Source organism: Halichoerus grypus, chromosome 6 (genome assembly GCF_964656455.1).
Source record: "Halichoerus grypus chromosome 6, mHalGry1.hap1.1, whole genome shotgun sequence".
Classification (NCBI taxonomy): domain Eukaryota; kingdom Metazoa; phylum Chordata; class Mammalia; order Carnivora; family Phocidae; genus Halichoerus; species Halichoerus grypus.
In genome coordinates, this window is record NC_135717.1 from 172,297,885 (window position 1) to 172,313,053 (window position 15,169).

Genomic DNA, 15,169 nt, shown 5'->3' on the forward strand with positions numbered 1-15,169 from the left:
GGCCAGAAACCAGGTCATTAGCTCAAAATTTTAAGAGGAGTTAGGTCCTTAACCCAGCCCAATTCAAGCAGTTAGCAGTCCCCGCAACAGGGATGTTCAGAGAAGAAAGATGTTTTGAGAATATCAGAAATGAAGATAAATAAATAGTTAGATGGTACAGCTGAAGAGAGCATGGAGAAATTAGAACAAAAAGGCAGAGAGAGAGAGAGAACCCAGGAGAGAAAAGGTAAAGCCAGAGGATCGATCCAGGAGGTACCTAATTCACAGGATTCCAGAAAGAACAGAGAAAACAAGAGGGAAGGAAATTATCCAAGAAACAACACATGACAAACTTTCCCAAGTGGGAGACAGGAGTTTACAGACGGCAAGATCTCCCAGTGGGGGCAGCACAGCGAGTGAAGAGACCCACCCCAAGGGAAACCGAGAAGATCCTCCAACCCTCCAGAGGAGAAAGGCGGTACACACACTCACACTAAGGACTGAAAACCACACACGGCTCCCGTTCCCTCCAATGCTGCACCAGAAGCTCGAGGACAAGTCAGGAACCAGGACTCCAAGACAGTGAGAGAAAACTGTTTCAAATCTAGAATTCTATACCCAACCAACCCTCAAGTAAACATGAGGATGGGATAGAGACATATTCTCATACAAGCCAAGATCTCGGGAAACTCCTCAGGGATGATGCACTGCGTTAAATGAGGGCGCAGACTAAGAAAGGCAAAGACACGGGGTACAGGAAACAGCATTCGCTGGAGGAAAGAAGGGAGTGACGATGACGAACACCCCAGGATAACAGTTATGAAACCGACCTAAAGAATGAACATTCTGTTGTCAAGTTTGGATTAGAGAGATGTGGTCCAAGAAAAGCCGTAACGACATGAATTAATAATTCTAGAGAAATGAAGAGTTTCAGAAGAAAGGCAATAGAATCATAGCACACTTTGTAAGCATTACAGAGTCAGATGTTGAAAAATGGGGGAAAAGGATCAATAAAACAAAGAGCAGCAAAAGCTCATTGTGTAGAAAGCGAGGAAGGCAGCAGAGCAGTCGGCAGGCGGGCTGGAGGAGGGTCGTAGAGCAGGGACGCTCGCTCTGCTACGCGGTGCTGCCCAAACACGACTCTGTAACCTAGGGACCCGTATTCCCGATAAAAATCAAAGTTAAACAAATCATACAAATTACTCCATTTGCTGTCCATCGTGTGGGCCCACGGGCTCTAATCTGGAGGAATTACCATGTGACGCCGAAGAATAAACAGCAAGGCTGGGCGGAGTAGAGGGGGAAGAAACAGGCAGAGCGAGCCCGGCAGGGGGCGCCATACTCACCATCTCTCTGGCTATTTCCAGCGCCTCCTGCAGGCCGTAGAGCCGGCCACAGACCAGGTAGATTCCATTGGCCCAGAGAATACAACCCTCATGGACCCAAAATTCATTGCTGTCAAGAGGTAGTTCAGGGATTTGTAACTCCAGCTCGGGGCCACCTTCTGAAGTGGTGGGCACGGAGGGCTTTGAGTCCAAAGCAGTCTTTTCGCTGCTGCCCTCGGCGGTGGCTTTCTTACAAGGGAGCCCCCGGGACAGGGCCCGAGGGCCTCCGCCACAGTCTTCCGAGCGGTGTCGCCGCTTAAACCTGGGGTGGGCGGCCAGGCTCCTCTGCTCCTTCTGAAGCTGCTCCTCCTCCTCCTCAGTGTCCGTCTTGCAGCCATTCGAAGCGCTTTTGTGCCGTACCTTCACTTTGCTCTGCATCTCCGTGGCCCGCTTGGCAGGCGGGTTCTTCGGGAGAGTGGCTGCATAATCTTGCGGATAAAAGGGTCCAAAGAGGTCGCCCATGTTCCGGTAACTGGCCCACTTGCCACACAGACAGCAAACCAGGTGCCCCATAACAGAAGACTCGGTCACAACAGGGCCCTGCAGCACGAAGGACGAAGCTGGGAGCGCCTTGCTTTCAGTGCTGCTGGGTGGCGGGGTCAGAGACCTCTGCCCCTTCCGGCCCCTCACCAATTTGGTCTGTTCTTCCTCTTCGGCATTGATGATTGTACAAACGGCTCCAAGTTCACACTTATTTACTACATGGATATAAGGGAAAAAAGACTTGTTCTTGGCATCGGTTTTATCCAGTGGCTGGGTGGCATACTTCAGTTTGATCTCCGGTTCTTGGGGCTCCACAATGGGGACTGCTTGTTTGGTTTTCCGCTTCCTCGGCTGTGCCCCAGGCTTCCTTCTCTCCCGCCTCTGCCTCTGCTTTTTTGGCTTTGGCTCTCCATCTGCGGAAGCTTCTGGTATCTGGGGGGGCTGTGGGGGTGGAGGCGGTGGTTGCTGCTTCTTTTGCTTGTTCACGCTACCAATGGGTCGCCCCTTCTTCTTTCCTGAGGGGAAGTACCCCTTCGGGGGGAAACCCTCTTGTTTGGGGGAAATTGTCACTGTGTCGTTGTCTTTCTCTTCAGCCTTGGGGTTTGCCTCAGGGGCCGATACGCCCGCGGGAGGTACATTCTTTGAGTCAGGAAAGATTAAAGGTGCAGTCCCACCAAGGGAACCATCTGGTCTCCCTTGGTTACTCCCAGGCTTCTGTGAGGTCGCGGATGTCACGGTGCCAGGGGGGTCCTTTCCAGCAGTGACCGTGTCTGGATGTGTCTCTGTCTTCACTTTGTCGTCCCCACTGCCGCGCCACTCCTCTGCAGACCTTGGCAGGGGCTTTTCAGTGTTCAACTCCTGGCTTGTCGGACACACTAGGTCAGACACCAGCTCACCTTTTCTCTTCTCCATCTCGGCATCCTGAACAGCAACGCTCCCGCCTTCGGGAGGGCCGCTCTTCAAAGACAGTATGTCATCGAGAGTGACCGTGTCTCCCCCAGCCTCCGCGCTGTTCGAGGATGCACTCCTCCTAATATTGGGGGATGTGATCTTCTGAACTATAGCTTCCAATTTCAACCCCCGGCCTTTCCGGGGGGGCAGTATTTTGGTCTTAGCAGGACTTGTAAGGGTAACAGCGGGGCAGTTTCTACTATCTGGACTTGGAAGGTCCTTGGCGGATTCTCTCTTAGGGACAGATTTGACATCCTGACTGTGAGAAAGATGCGCATAGGAATTGAATGCTCTATCGGCGCCTTCTTTTGGTGGGTGAAGGAGGCGCCCTTTATCTTCGGTGTTACTGTTCTTCACATCTTGTGACTGCCTCTTGCTGGGAATGGGAGAGATAAAGGAACGCACCCGCCTCCGCATGATTAAGGGGTTTTGAGACGAATGATCCTCTTGGCCTGGAAGCCTGAGCATAACATTACTGGGTTTGGATGACTGCGGCGTGTCGGAGAGCCCGTGTCCGTCAGCCTCGTGGGGCGGCCCATACCTCTTCTGATTGGACATTCCCGGAGGACCGCTGCTTTTGGCTGGAGAAGTCTGCCGAGAAAGATCCCAACAAGATTCTTGTTGCAACTTCTGGGAGCCATGCTTCAATTCGATGCCTTTGTTAGACAGACCATCACTAGACATGAGGCAGCGCCCCCCTTCCTGACCGCTGGGGTCATGGTAAGTCCCCATCGGTGGGCCATACATCATACCATCTTTGTCATTTTTCAGGGGGCTCCGCACTCTGTCAAGAAACTGCTGCTGCCTTGGGCTCTTCCGTGGTCCCTCCTGCCTGTGCTGTGCTGCGGCAATCACTCCCTGAGCAGAACTGCTGCTCCAGTCTTTATATTCCTCTTGTTGCTGTTGGTACATCTGTCTCTTGTAATGGAGCTGAGAGTTCAAGCCTGCACTGGGGTCCCCATAAGCATGAGCCCGAGTGTTGGTGTGGTAAGCAGAGGCCAGGCTTTCCGAGTTGGGAGAGAAGGGAGCGTGTAAAGAACTCCGGTTGGCCCTCTCTGAAAAGGTCATGTGCGGGTTCATGTGATGAGGGTCTCCGCCTGGGCCTCTGCTCCTCCCAGGAGACATCTTCAGTTTTTCTGAGAAGTCATGATACTGCGAAGGGGACCGACCCCTCATGCCCTCCCGACCACTGACTCTGCCAGGGACCCGCCGCATTGGCGTGGGTCTGCTGTCTTGGGGGCCGTAGTCTGAGATGGAATCGTGGGCCGCCCCAGGGCTAGCATTGCCTCGGTAAGACTCGTGCTTGACGCTAGCAGCATGGCAGTGGTCTCCAGACTTCTTGTTGTTGAAACTAGCTTGCGATTTGGATTGTTCAAAGTCTTCCTCTTTTATCTGCCCGCTCTGGGATTTCAGCTTTGTTTCCATGGATACCAACCCACCTGGAAGAATGACTGACTGACTTAAACTTGGATTGAGCCGTTCACTCCTCCCAAGTCTGGTGTCGGCACCCATGTGTCCCAGTGAGTGAGCCCCCGGGTCCCTGACAATCTGTCTTAGTGGAGAAATATCACAGATCACTGATCTTCTTTCAGAGAGGGAACCCCCGGGCTCATGGGCCGATGACTGAGGCTCTATTTCAAACTTTCTGGGAATTGGATAGTCAGCCAAATTGATCTGTTTCATTTCGGGAGCCGTGCCGCTTGACTTCCTCTCCCAAGGGCCCCAGTGTGGGTTTTCTAATAGGGACCCGATGCTTTTGTTCAAAAGGCCCCTGCTAGCTAACTCATTGGTTTGACTGACCAAGACATTAGGCCTCGTGGCTCCTTCCAGGCCACCAGCCATGCCCTGATGCTCCTGAGTACTCCTAGAATATCTCCGGTCAGGATGGTGGTGGTAACCCTGAAGCACTTCCTGCAGCAGGCTGGGGAACTTCTCATTTCTCCCCTTTCGCTCCCCGTGGCCAGAGAAATCCCCCTTATCTTGTCCTGTAGGATACTGAGGAAAGCTACTGACGTTTCTCGGCACGGCTGAGCCGAAACTATCTTTGTAACTATAGCGCAGGCTTCCAGGAGATTTGCTAGGCTCACTCCTGCCTATAAAACCGGGGCCCATCGCAGAGTGCCCGCCCTGGCCGTTCCCCTCTCCATTGTGGTTGGAGTTATTATCTACATTCTTGTTTCCTTTGCTCCCTCCCCCGGGGGGCTCTTGCTGTGGGACTGACGGGTGACTGGTTTCCTTTGCCCCTCCAGTGCTGGGGGGCCTCTGAGCAGCTGAGGGATCATCCTCTTGGGAGCCTTTATCTTGCCCACCAGGCTTTTCTACCCGACCTGTCATGGCTTCCCGGGAGACAATCACCCCAACGGTCTTCTCATTGACTTTGGGGTTGCCCTCGGACGACAGCGGTGTGTCCTTAGCACCCGGCGAGGCAGCCTCTTCTCTGGCCGCGGGACTGGCGTTGAGTCTGGGGGCTTCGTTCTGAGTGCCTTGTGCCGGGGAGGAGCCAGCTTTTTCGGAGGCCCCGCCCTTGTACGTGGTGTCGGAGCTGGTGCTCTGGCCACTTAACTGCCTCACACGCTCGCCTTGGTCCTCGGAGCTGCTGGAGCAACCTCCATCCAGCGACTCGGCCATGGGGGACTTCAGTTGTTCTTCAGGCTGTGAGGAGCCTTCGGAGTTTGTGCAGCTGTCTGCTTTCTTAGAAGAGGAGGAGGGCCTCTTGGAGGTCTTCTTCTGAGGGGTCAGGGCATCGGAGAGTAGCATGTGCTGCACAGTATTTGGAAGATTGGCCACTTGAGTACTCAGGGCGCTCAAACTACTCAGCCCAGGATCCGTCAGTCGCTTTTCCGGCACTCCTTCTAGTCCAAACCCTTTGAAGCCCGCGGCATGAGAATTAGGACTGGGCATCATTGAGGGGGTCGGGCTGAGCTGGGGCATCAACTGTAAAATCCTGTTCCTGGAGCCCATGGGCACGCTGCCTTGCCCGCACTGGAGGTTCTCCCCACCCTGCATCAGAGGAGACGGGGTGGAGCTACAGCTTGGAGACTGAACCACAGAGGCCGCTGGGGAAGGGTTCGAGATGGGGCTGAAGTTCTGGTGGAACTGCATGGGGGACCTCACGGGAACCTCAGGCTGGCTGTACTGCCCCACCTGGGCCTGCAGGGGCAGCTTGGCGGCAGCGTTGGCGTACTGCATCACATGCTGGGGGGGGTGCTGGGGCGGCTGCTGCGCTGGCTGCGGCCCCTGCTGCGGCCCCTGCTGCGGGCCCGGCGGCATCTTCGCCTGCTCGAAACTTTTCATAGACTGAGGCTGATAGCTGTAATTGGACTGTGTTCCATAGGCCTGGGCGTTAGAACCCACGCCGTGGCCCTCGTACTGGGAGCCTGCGTTCACACTGTAACTGCCGTCGTAGCTCTGGCCGGACTGGCTGAAGCGCTGCGGAGAAGGGAAGGAGGAGGAGGCGGCGGTGGAGGAGGACTGGTAGTGTTGGCCGAACTGACCCACGCGCAGCTGGTAACCGGCAGCGGAGGACGGCAGCGTCGAGGGCCGCGGCATCGGCTGCAGATGGGACGACCCAGACGCCGGCTGGCTGGTGGCTTGCGGCAGAGGCTGATGGGACTGGTAAAGCTGCTGTCTCAACTGCTGTGCCTGCTGCTGCTGGCTGGAAGCCTGCTGCGGGTACTGAGCACTGCTCCCGGGAGAGAAAGGGCCCGTGTAATCCTGCTGGTAATGAGACACACCGCCAAGGGCAGAGTGCTGTGCTTGAAACGGGCCCACGTGGCCCTCGCTCCCGTACTGATTGCCAAAGCTGCTCCCCTGGGGGGGTCCGTAGCTCTGCACGGGCCCCGAAGGCCTTCGCTGAGGCGGCTGCGGGGTTCCTGTCGTCACGGGGTCTTTGCTGCCTGCCATGTAGTAAAAGTCTCCGGCCTCTTTCCTGAAACCCTGGTAGCCCTGATGGCCAGAGGTTTCGCTAGCCATCGCTGCTGCCGCCGCCGTTCCCCGTCGCCCACCGCCACCACCACCACCGCTGCTGCCGCCGCCGCCGCCACCGCCGCCTGTGCCCCCAAAATTCTGGAACATCTGGGCCTGACGCGGGCTGAACTCCTCTATCCGGGATGAGCCGTGTACCTCCTGTGGGTAGCTCTGCTGGTCTCCGTGGTAACTGCTTTGCTCCCGGAAGGACTGCATACTGTTCAGCAGCACGGCAGCAGGCCAACAGCCCTCCTGGAAATGGAAGAGGAGAGAACAATATCAGACACGCGTCTCCTCCGCACCAAGAAAATCAAGCCTGGGTGATGGAGGGGATTCGATAATTCAGATGCCCAGATGAACGGAACTGGCTTGAATTTCACCTCCTTTTATTTCTTATCCCATCCATTTCTGAAAATGCCAATAAGCAGAGAAATGGCCTCAAGGGTGAGGCAGAAGTCTATGGGAGTATGAAAAGAAACATTCTGGGTAAATACAAATTTGGTACAGAAAACAAAAACAAAACAACAACAACAAAAAACCCACCTCGTTATTAAATTCATAAATGAGCCCCCAACATTCAACTGGGCTAAAATATGGGGCTGTGCTATTACTGTTAATTAAAAAAACCCCAGCAATTTTTAAGTCAGTCTTCCAGTTATGCTGGGGAGGGTGAGAAAAAACACTTTCATCTATTTGCTTTCCTGTATTAGCCCGATTGCCGGACTGAGGTCTCAAATAATGATGAGTGCCAGGCAGCCCCTCTACTGGCTGTTCCCGCCCTCCCCAACTTTGAGAAACAGAACTGGCCCGAAAACAGAAATCAGTCTCTTGTGTCCAAATACACGTTAGTGCAGGTTTCCTGTAATTACCAACTACCTGTGATGACTGGCGACCCCAGGACACTCAACTCTTCTCACTATGTGGATTCCTTTTTGCTGCAGCAATCCGCACAGACCCAGGGCTTAATCTCTTTCTTGACAGGTAGCTGTGTGCAAGGCATTCCTCCCTTCAACCATCTATCGTTAACTCCCAGGGACAAAAGACTCGGCAGCATAAGCCAAAGCAGCAGTGACCATTCTTCCAGATTCTTTCTGGAGGTCTGCAAGAAGTTCCAGCACCTCTAACACCCACGTCATGTTTTATTTCCCAACCTAATATTCACAGAGTTATTACTGGCCATTACTGTGAAAGAGGGAATTGAAACGGTCACTTTGGAGGACAGTACAAGATATAGAGGAAAATAAAAATTCATCAAGCTCGGACCTAGACTCTTCCCAAAGTCATCTGATTGGGTCAACACCTTGCATTACCTTCACTCATGTAATTAGCATGTAATGTACCACTCCTCTTAGATAATTGCCTTTTGCCTGGGCCTATCTCCTTCTCTGAGTCAGCTGAGTAAGACAAGGCCAAACTGCTCCAAAAGTCTTTCAAATCAAAGTTGCGAGAGGTGCCTGTGTGGCTCAGTCAGTTAAGTGTCCAACTCTTGGTTTCGGCTCAGGTCATAATCTCAGGGTTATGAGATCGAGCCCCACATTGGGCTCCGAGCTGGGCATGGAGCCTGCTTAAGATTCTCTTTCCCCCTCACGCCCCCCCCCCCAAAAAGTTGCGAAATACCTATGGGTTAGGGTAAGTTAGGACAAAGTTTTCCTACAACGGCTTACTAAGCTAGTTTCTTAGTTCCTGCTCAGGAACTAGTAGACAGTAAAGTTCCTGGCAGGAAAGTCAGTGATCCTTTTAAAAGGTAAGTTGCATTCCTTATCCCCCAGCCCAGTGGGAGCTCCCCATCTCATTCAAGTGAAGCTGCTCTGGGGGTCCCTATCTCCACCCCATTACCTCCCTGACCTCCTCTCCCGCCACCCACTGCTCTAGTCCTGCTGTGTCCTGCTCCCGCGACCACCAGAGGCATTTCTACAGAGGCATTTGGCTCTAGCCTGCGATGTGCTTCTCTTGTAGCAGCATGGCTTGCCCCTCTTACTTCCTTCCAGTCTCTGGGCAAATGTCAACCGACTGGTAAGGCCTCCTCTGGCCATCCTATTCAAAACAGCTAACTCCACACCTGAGGCTGGGCTTTTCCCCAACAGACACAGATACACTACTTGTGTACTATCTGTCTCTCCCCCCCACTAGAATGCCAGCTTCCTAAAGGCCAGAGACTTTGTGCCTTGCTGTAATCCTCACGTCATTAAATGGTAAAGAGCACACGGCAGGCATTCTGTGAACCAGCAAATGGTATAAGAACTAGGCTTTAGAGAACTAGGCTAGAACGTACCTACTCAGAGGTGGTGCTGTGGCGGGGAGATGAGAGAGTTGCAGGAAGAGAAAATAGAACATGATCGATCTAAAAGCAGAGCTGGGGGATGCTAACACCCTGCCTGAAAAATCCTCCGGGCCCAGTTCCAAGGGAAAAAACCCAACTTGAGTCTACATGAGAGCCCTAAAGAGGCTTTGGAGAGTAAACGTGGGTCATGGCTGAAGATGGTCAGTAACTCCAAACTCAGAAAGCTGCCCCACTTCTTCCTGAAATATCTTAAGTCTAAAATAGCTAGATGAGAGCCTACTACTTTGATATTAAGTTTGATTATATAATCACATGACCCAAAGTCATCTTTAAACATTCAAGTACAAATAATCTCAGAATCTAAAGGAAACCGCTTCTCATCATCTTCAAAATGCCTCTGCAACAGACTGCTCTTTTCTGTGTTCCAGTGAATCTGCTGGGCAACAGACGACAGCTTACTGCAGAGTCGGGGACAGTAGCCATCCTTCACACGCACTGTCACTAGCCCTCACAGCACGGACATCCTCGTTTTACAGATGATGAGACCGAAGCACAGAGCTCCCAAGGCTCCTGAGCAGCAGGCTCCCTCAGGCCACGTTCCTAGTGCTGCACTACCCGGAGGACCCAGGATGCAGTCAGCGACAGTTGCCGCCTGTCCTGCCAGAGGTCAGCCGGAAAAGTGGGCGGCCACCAGCAATACTTGTCAGCATGTCCCTTCTCTGCCCCCGTCTCACCAGGACCTCCCCCATTATACCCACACTGCCGAAAACCTTGTGTCAGCACAGGTGTCTCCTGTCTGCGGTGTGCCTCTCTCTTGGCTCTCAGGGCCAGTGGCCTTCTCTGCACGATAGAAGGCAGCTGAGATGGGTTACAGCGGACAAAAAGACTAAATCTGGAAGTTTAACGAAAACCTTTCCAAGAGATAACCTCTCCACAAATAAATATTTTACATGTTGTTTAATCAATCCTTCCGGAAATAAAATCAGGTTTCTGAAACTGTGTGTATAAACAATGTTGTCACTTGCTCCAAATTTTTCCTTAGCAGGAGCTTCTAAGAGCTAAAAACCAGTTTAACACCAGCCAGTCCCACCGCATGCTGCCTGGTCCCTGAGAAAACCCTATCTCCACAGGGGCAGAGATTTGGGCACGATTCCTCAGAGGTCTGTTCCCAGCCCTTCTCTGGAGATTCCCTGTCCTGTAGAATGCCCTTTCTCCCTATTGTCATAGTTCTGGTTTACGGACCAGACGAAAAAGAAAAAATTCCCAGCCAAATACCTCCCGCAGGGTACAGGTCACACTAAATATTCTTAGTATACATGAAGGATCTGGTCACGAGAAAGTGAATACAAGTCCGTCTGTTTTAGGAGTTCCAAGCAAAGCAATTAGGAAAACTAAGTATACAAGTAATTGAAAATGTCAGCCCAGAGTATTTGTAATTTAGTATCAGCATTATAAAATAAGCTACTAACAGAGATCATTCCAATACTATCCTATCATTTTAAAAAAGCAAACATAATTAGCATCGTTATTAGTAATGACAAATGCCTGAATTTCCTTGTTTGAATGAATACAGACGTGGTTAAAGAAAATTTGACACCCCAAAGGAAGTCACCCATGAGGAATTTGTATATGCGCTCTGAAAAGAGGTTTGCCAATGCACCTCCCTCCCAAACTCTCCCTTTCCCTCACTTCCCCTTTTGATTTTCTCCTGTTTTCCTAGCTTTCTGAATGGTTTCAGAGGGCTGTGGAGTTGACTAGCAAGGTCCCAAACTTACTGCCTTTGTGTTCACAGCCTAGAGTTCACACACCGATCTCGCGGCAACCGTAGCTTCTGCCTGTGGCCTGCTCTCCATCCCATCACAGGGCCCACGACCTCGCCATCTTACAGAAGACAACAGTGGTTCTCGTTGTCCTCCTTCCTTCACATGCCCAACACCATCCCACTCCCCAGTCCACTCTTCTCTACAAGTTCTCCAAACTGTCCTCAACACAGGTTCCTCCAAGATCTTTTTAAGCACCTGTTTCCTCTTTCTTAACCACTGTTTTTCTGCTCCTTCTCCTTCCTTGCCTTGAAAAAATGCTTCACTTCTCAAGATAAAAACATGCCCTACACTTCTAGTTATGGCCTCTGCCTGGTGGATTATTCTGTTTGTCCTCCAGCCTCCCTGCTCACCCATCTCCACCCTGCTCTATGTCCCGGGAGGGGGCACAGTAGGGACCCTAAGAGGCTCCAGTGCCCCTGGCTTCTGGCCCGGTCTGGCTGGGAAGAGGCAGGAAGAGTGGGGAGGAAGGATTTGCTGTCTGAGCTCCAACCCTGCAGTCACTGAGGCTGGCGGAGATGGTCCGCCAATGGCCGCGCTCCCTTTGGGCAAACCTAACAGCCACTTTCTCCAGGCCTCAGGAACTGCTTCCTCCTCTTGCCTTTCAGGCCTGGGGGAGTAGCAACTGCTGCTGCTGGCGCAGGAGACTCTACTTTCTCCACTGGTGCCCCCACCCCTGCTCACCCTTTGTAAACAGTCCCAATTCTGCACTGCGGTTAGCTTGGTGTCATGATGACCCTCCTTCTAAGTCCTCCTCTGCAGAGCAGAAGCTGGGAGCTACTTTCCATAACTCCCTTTCCAGCATGGATGCAAAGAGAAGCACAAGAGAGATTTGGAAATGAGAAGAAAAAGGAGAGCCTGGTAGCCCCGGAGGTGGCTGTGCCAGCAGACGCAGATGCCTGGCAGCTTCCCCGGGAGCTCCTGAGAACCACTCCCCGTGGTACCGCAGCCCGAGATGGTCGGGCACAGCTTCCCTGACCTTCTCCACCCTGTTCTTCCAACAGTGGGATAAACCCTTAATTCCTCTATCAAAACCCTTCATACCTGGAACAGAAAGCTTTCCTTCTCCTGAATGATCCAATTAAATGCTCCTCAAATTACCCAGTGTGAGTGTGCCATCTGTTTCCTACAGGACCCTGACTAATATAGTTCTTCTCTTATTCCTAGGATTTCAGAGTAGGATATTATCACTTGGGGAGTGAGAGACTTCTATTTCATGCAATATGGCATACCAGAGGGACTAAAAAACAAAACACCTAGAAATGTCAGAAAAAATGCACAGCCAAGCTGCAAATAAAAAATGTCCAGGGTTCAAAATCGGGTGGGATACTGAAAACAGAAAAGAGGTGCTGGGCTCTGGCCACCAGGGACGGGATGGGGTGGGGTCTGTGGCACTTACCAACCACATGGCTGTGGTTCTAGTGCCCATGCGGGGCCAGAAGACAAGGCCTCTGGCCCTCTTTAGGTAGTAGTCGGGGGACAGAACAGTCACTTGTGGCTAGAATAATTTCTATAAAGATGACAAAATATATTTATTCTTAGGCCGTCACCAACTCATTTTCAGTGACAAAAATGTTCTTTCCTCAACTGACCCAACTTCCCAGCCTCCAGGAAAACCACAATCAGCTCTCCGCTGTCCTGAGCAAGAAGCTTTAGAATAACCCCAAACTCATCCCCTCCTGTAATCCTTTATCTTTAAGATGTCACCTAATCCTGCTATTTCTCCACTTCCTGCATTTGCCCTTTACCTCTCCAGCCTTATCACTGCAGCTTTCATCTTTCTTGGGGAGAATAACAGCTCCACAAGCTCTCTTTCCCAGCACCAGTCACCTGGAACAGTTTTTCTTCACCCAAGTCTTGACAGTGTTCCCCTCCCCAAATGCCCTGAAGCCCTCTGGCATCTTCCCAACCCAATTTCTGCTCCTTTCCACCGGCTCAAACAAACTGCTCAGTTCCCTCCAGGCCACCTCCCGTTCTCACCACAAAGCCTTCTCCGAAGCATCCCTAGATCCAAAAATTCCTTCCCACTTTGTCAGTCACATGGCCCTCAGAACCTTAAGAGCTCTAGAAATGTGATCTTCTCTACAACTCTTCCTTAAAAACAAAGAATTCACTGGCTTTTCTCTGCTCAGTGAAAACAAACGTAGTAAAGTACATTTGCCTTTAATCACGACCAAGGCATGTGCTGTTGATGTAATAACAGCTACCATTTATTCTACGTGTCACGCACTGTGTGGTTTTACGTATATTTCAACTTATCAGAGATGAGGAAACAAAAAACAGATAAATTATATAATTTGCCGAAAGTCACTCTTCTAGGATAAACTGGAGCTGATACACTATAACTCAATTCTAAAGCTCATATTCTTTCTTTTACTGCACCACAAATTCAGCAAGGAGCACCCAAATCCAGGTTTTTAAAAATCCTGACAAACACTAGTGAATCTGATTTATAATACCCACAGCTCTCTCCTGTTTACTGCATGTCTAATACAAGCCACTGTGCCAGGCACTTTACATACATGTTAATGTAGTTCATCCTCGCCATGTGCTAGAAAGCATTACTGTTCCTTTCTGTAAACTGAGGCTCAGAGATGACAACAAGCAAAACATTCATAGTAAATGGAGAGGTGAGATATGGAATGCCTACCCCCCAAAACCCTGTCTGTACTTCTGGCAGAAGCCTGTCTTGAACCAGCAGCAAGACACTCAGAAATTGGGAAGCATTTTAAAAAGAAATCTTGAAATTTGCTAGAATTGAGCTCACTGTTTATACCTGGATATATCCATGTTATTTGTTTTAGGTATGTGCAAACGTGGGATCTTCCTAAGTACATCAATCAGGCACAAAGACTTGCCCAGTGACTTGATATTTCAAATTCTATATCCTGTTTGCAGAGTTGCAGAGTCTAGATTTTTCTCAGTAACTGACAGATCTCAGTACAATTAGGCCTTTAGAATAAGATGAGGTGTTGACAGGACTTGCTGACTGGCTCCCTGGCTGAGAAGCCCAGAAAGCAGCTTAAGGAACCAACTCAGAATTTGCAAGTCTGTTAGTTATCCAGAGGAAAAGAAATCCACCAGAGTGCTACAGATCAAAAAAGTTTGCTCCCTGAGGGTCCAAACCTGTATTATATTAATCATGTAAGATAAAAAAAAATCTACCTTCAACCGTGATCAAATTAAGGCCAGCAAAAACTAGACGCACAAGTTTATAGCTATTAATTTTTCCAAAAAAAAGATTAAGAGATGATACCCCATCTGGTGAGGTTAGGATGAAGTTGGTACAAACAATAACAAAAGCAGTATAAGTTACTACAACTTTTTAAAAAAGCAATTTGGTAATAAAAATATTAGTATTTTTGACCTAGTAATTCTAACTACGAGATTTTTATCCTTGGGAAATCTCAAAACAAACAAAAATCAAAGTACCAACCTATTAACTCCAGTGATGTCTATAAGAAGAAAAGAGGCAGAGGGAGAGTGAAGAGAAAAACCCTGCTCTCCGGGCTCCCACCCTGCAGTCACTGAGGCTGGCTGAGACGGCCCACCCATAGCCACACTCCTTTGGGCAACCTAAATTCTGGCAACAACCTAATTCTTTATCATTTGAAAATTACTAAGCAAAGTACGGTAAATCCACTTAACAAAATAGTACATACTAATTAAAAATAACTGCGCAGATGCTAGCACCATGGGAAATGCTTGTTATGTCTACAGTCCAATGAAGAAGAGCATACCTTGGAAATATTGCAGTTTTGATTCCGATAAAGCAAGTCAAGTGAATGTTTTTCCCAGCGTGTGTAAAAGTGATGTTTATACTATACTGTAGTCTGAAGTGTGCAACAGCATTATGTCTAAAAAAAAAAAACCAATGACTAGGAGCACTTAGGTGGTGCAGTCGGTTAAGCATCCAACTCTTCGTTTCGGCTAAGGTCATGATCTCAGGGTTGTGAGATCGAGCCCCGTGTTGGGCTCCGTGCTCAGTGTGGAGTGTGCTTCTCTCCTTTTCCCTCTCCCTCTCCCTCTGCCCCTGCCTCGGGGCTCTTGTCCGCTCTCAAATAAATAAATCTTTAAAAAATAAAAATTAAACAATGTATGTACCTTAATAAAAAATACTTTGTTAAAAAATGCTAACTATCCTCTGAACTTTCAGCAAGTCATAATCTTGATCACAGATCACCATTACAAATGTAATAATAATAATGAAAATGTACGAAATACTGCAGGAATTACCAAGATGTGACACTGAGACACCCTATGAAGCAGACACCGTTGGAAAAATGGCACCGATTAACTCGCCT

The 15,169-nt window shown here is 50.1% G+C and overlaps 1 protein-coding gene across 2 annotated transcripts in view; it reads right to left on the reverse strand.

The window, feature by feature from the left end:
* Positions 1–15,169, reverse strand: part of LOC118539589 (transcription factor 20) — a 103,186-nt gene that overhangs the window by 48,243 nt on the left and 39,774 nt on the right. For both annotated transcript variants that reach the window (XM_078076691.1, XM_078076692.1), the window contains one exon: positions 1,326–7,016. In XM_078076691.1, coding sequence (XP_077932817.1) covers positions 1,326–6,980 — 5,655 coding nt within the window. In that variant the 5' untranslated portion in view covers positions 6,981–7,016. Of the gene's footprint in view, positions 1–1,325; positions 7,017–15,169 lie in introns of those variants that run through there.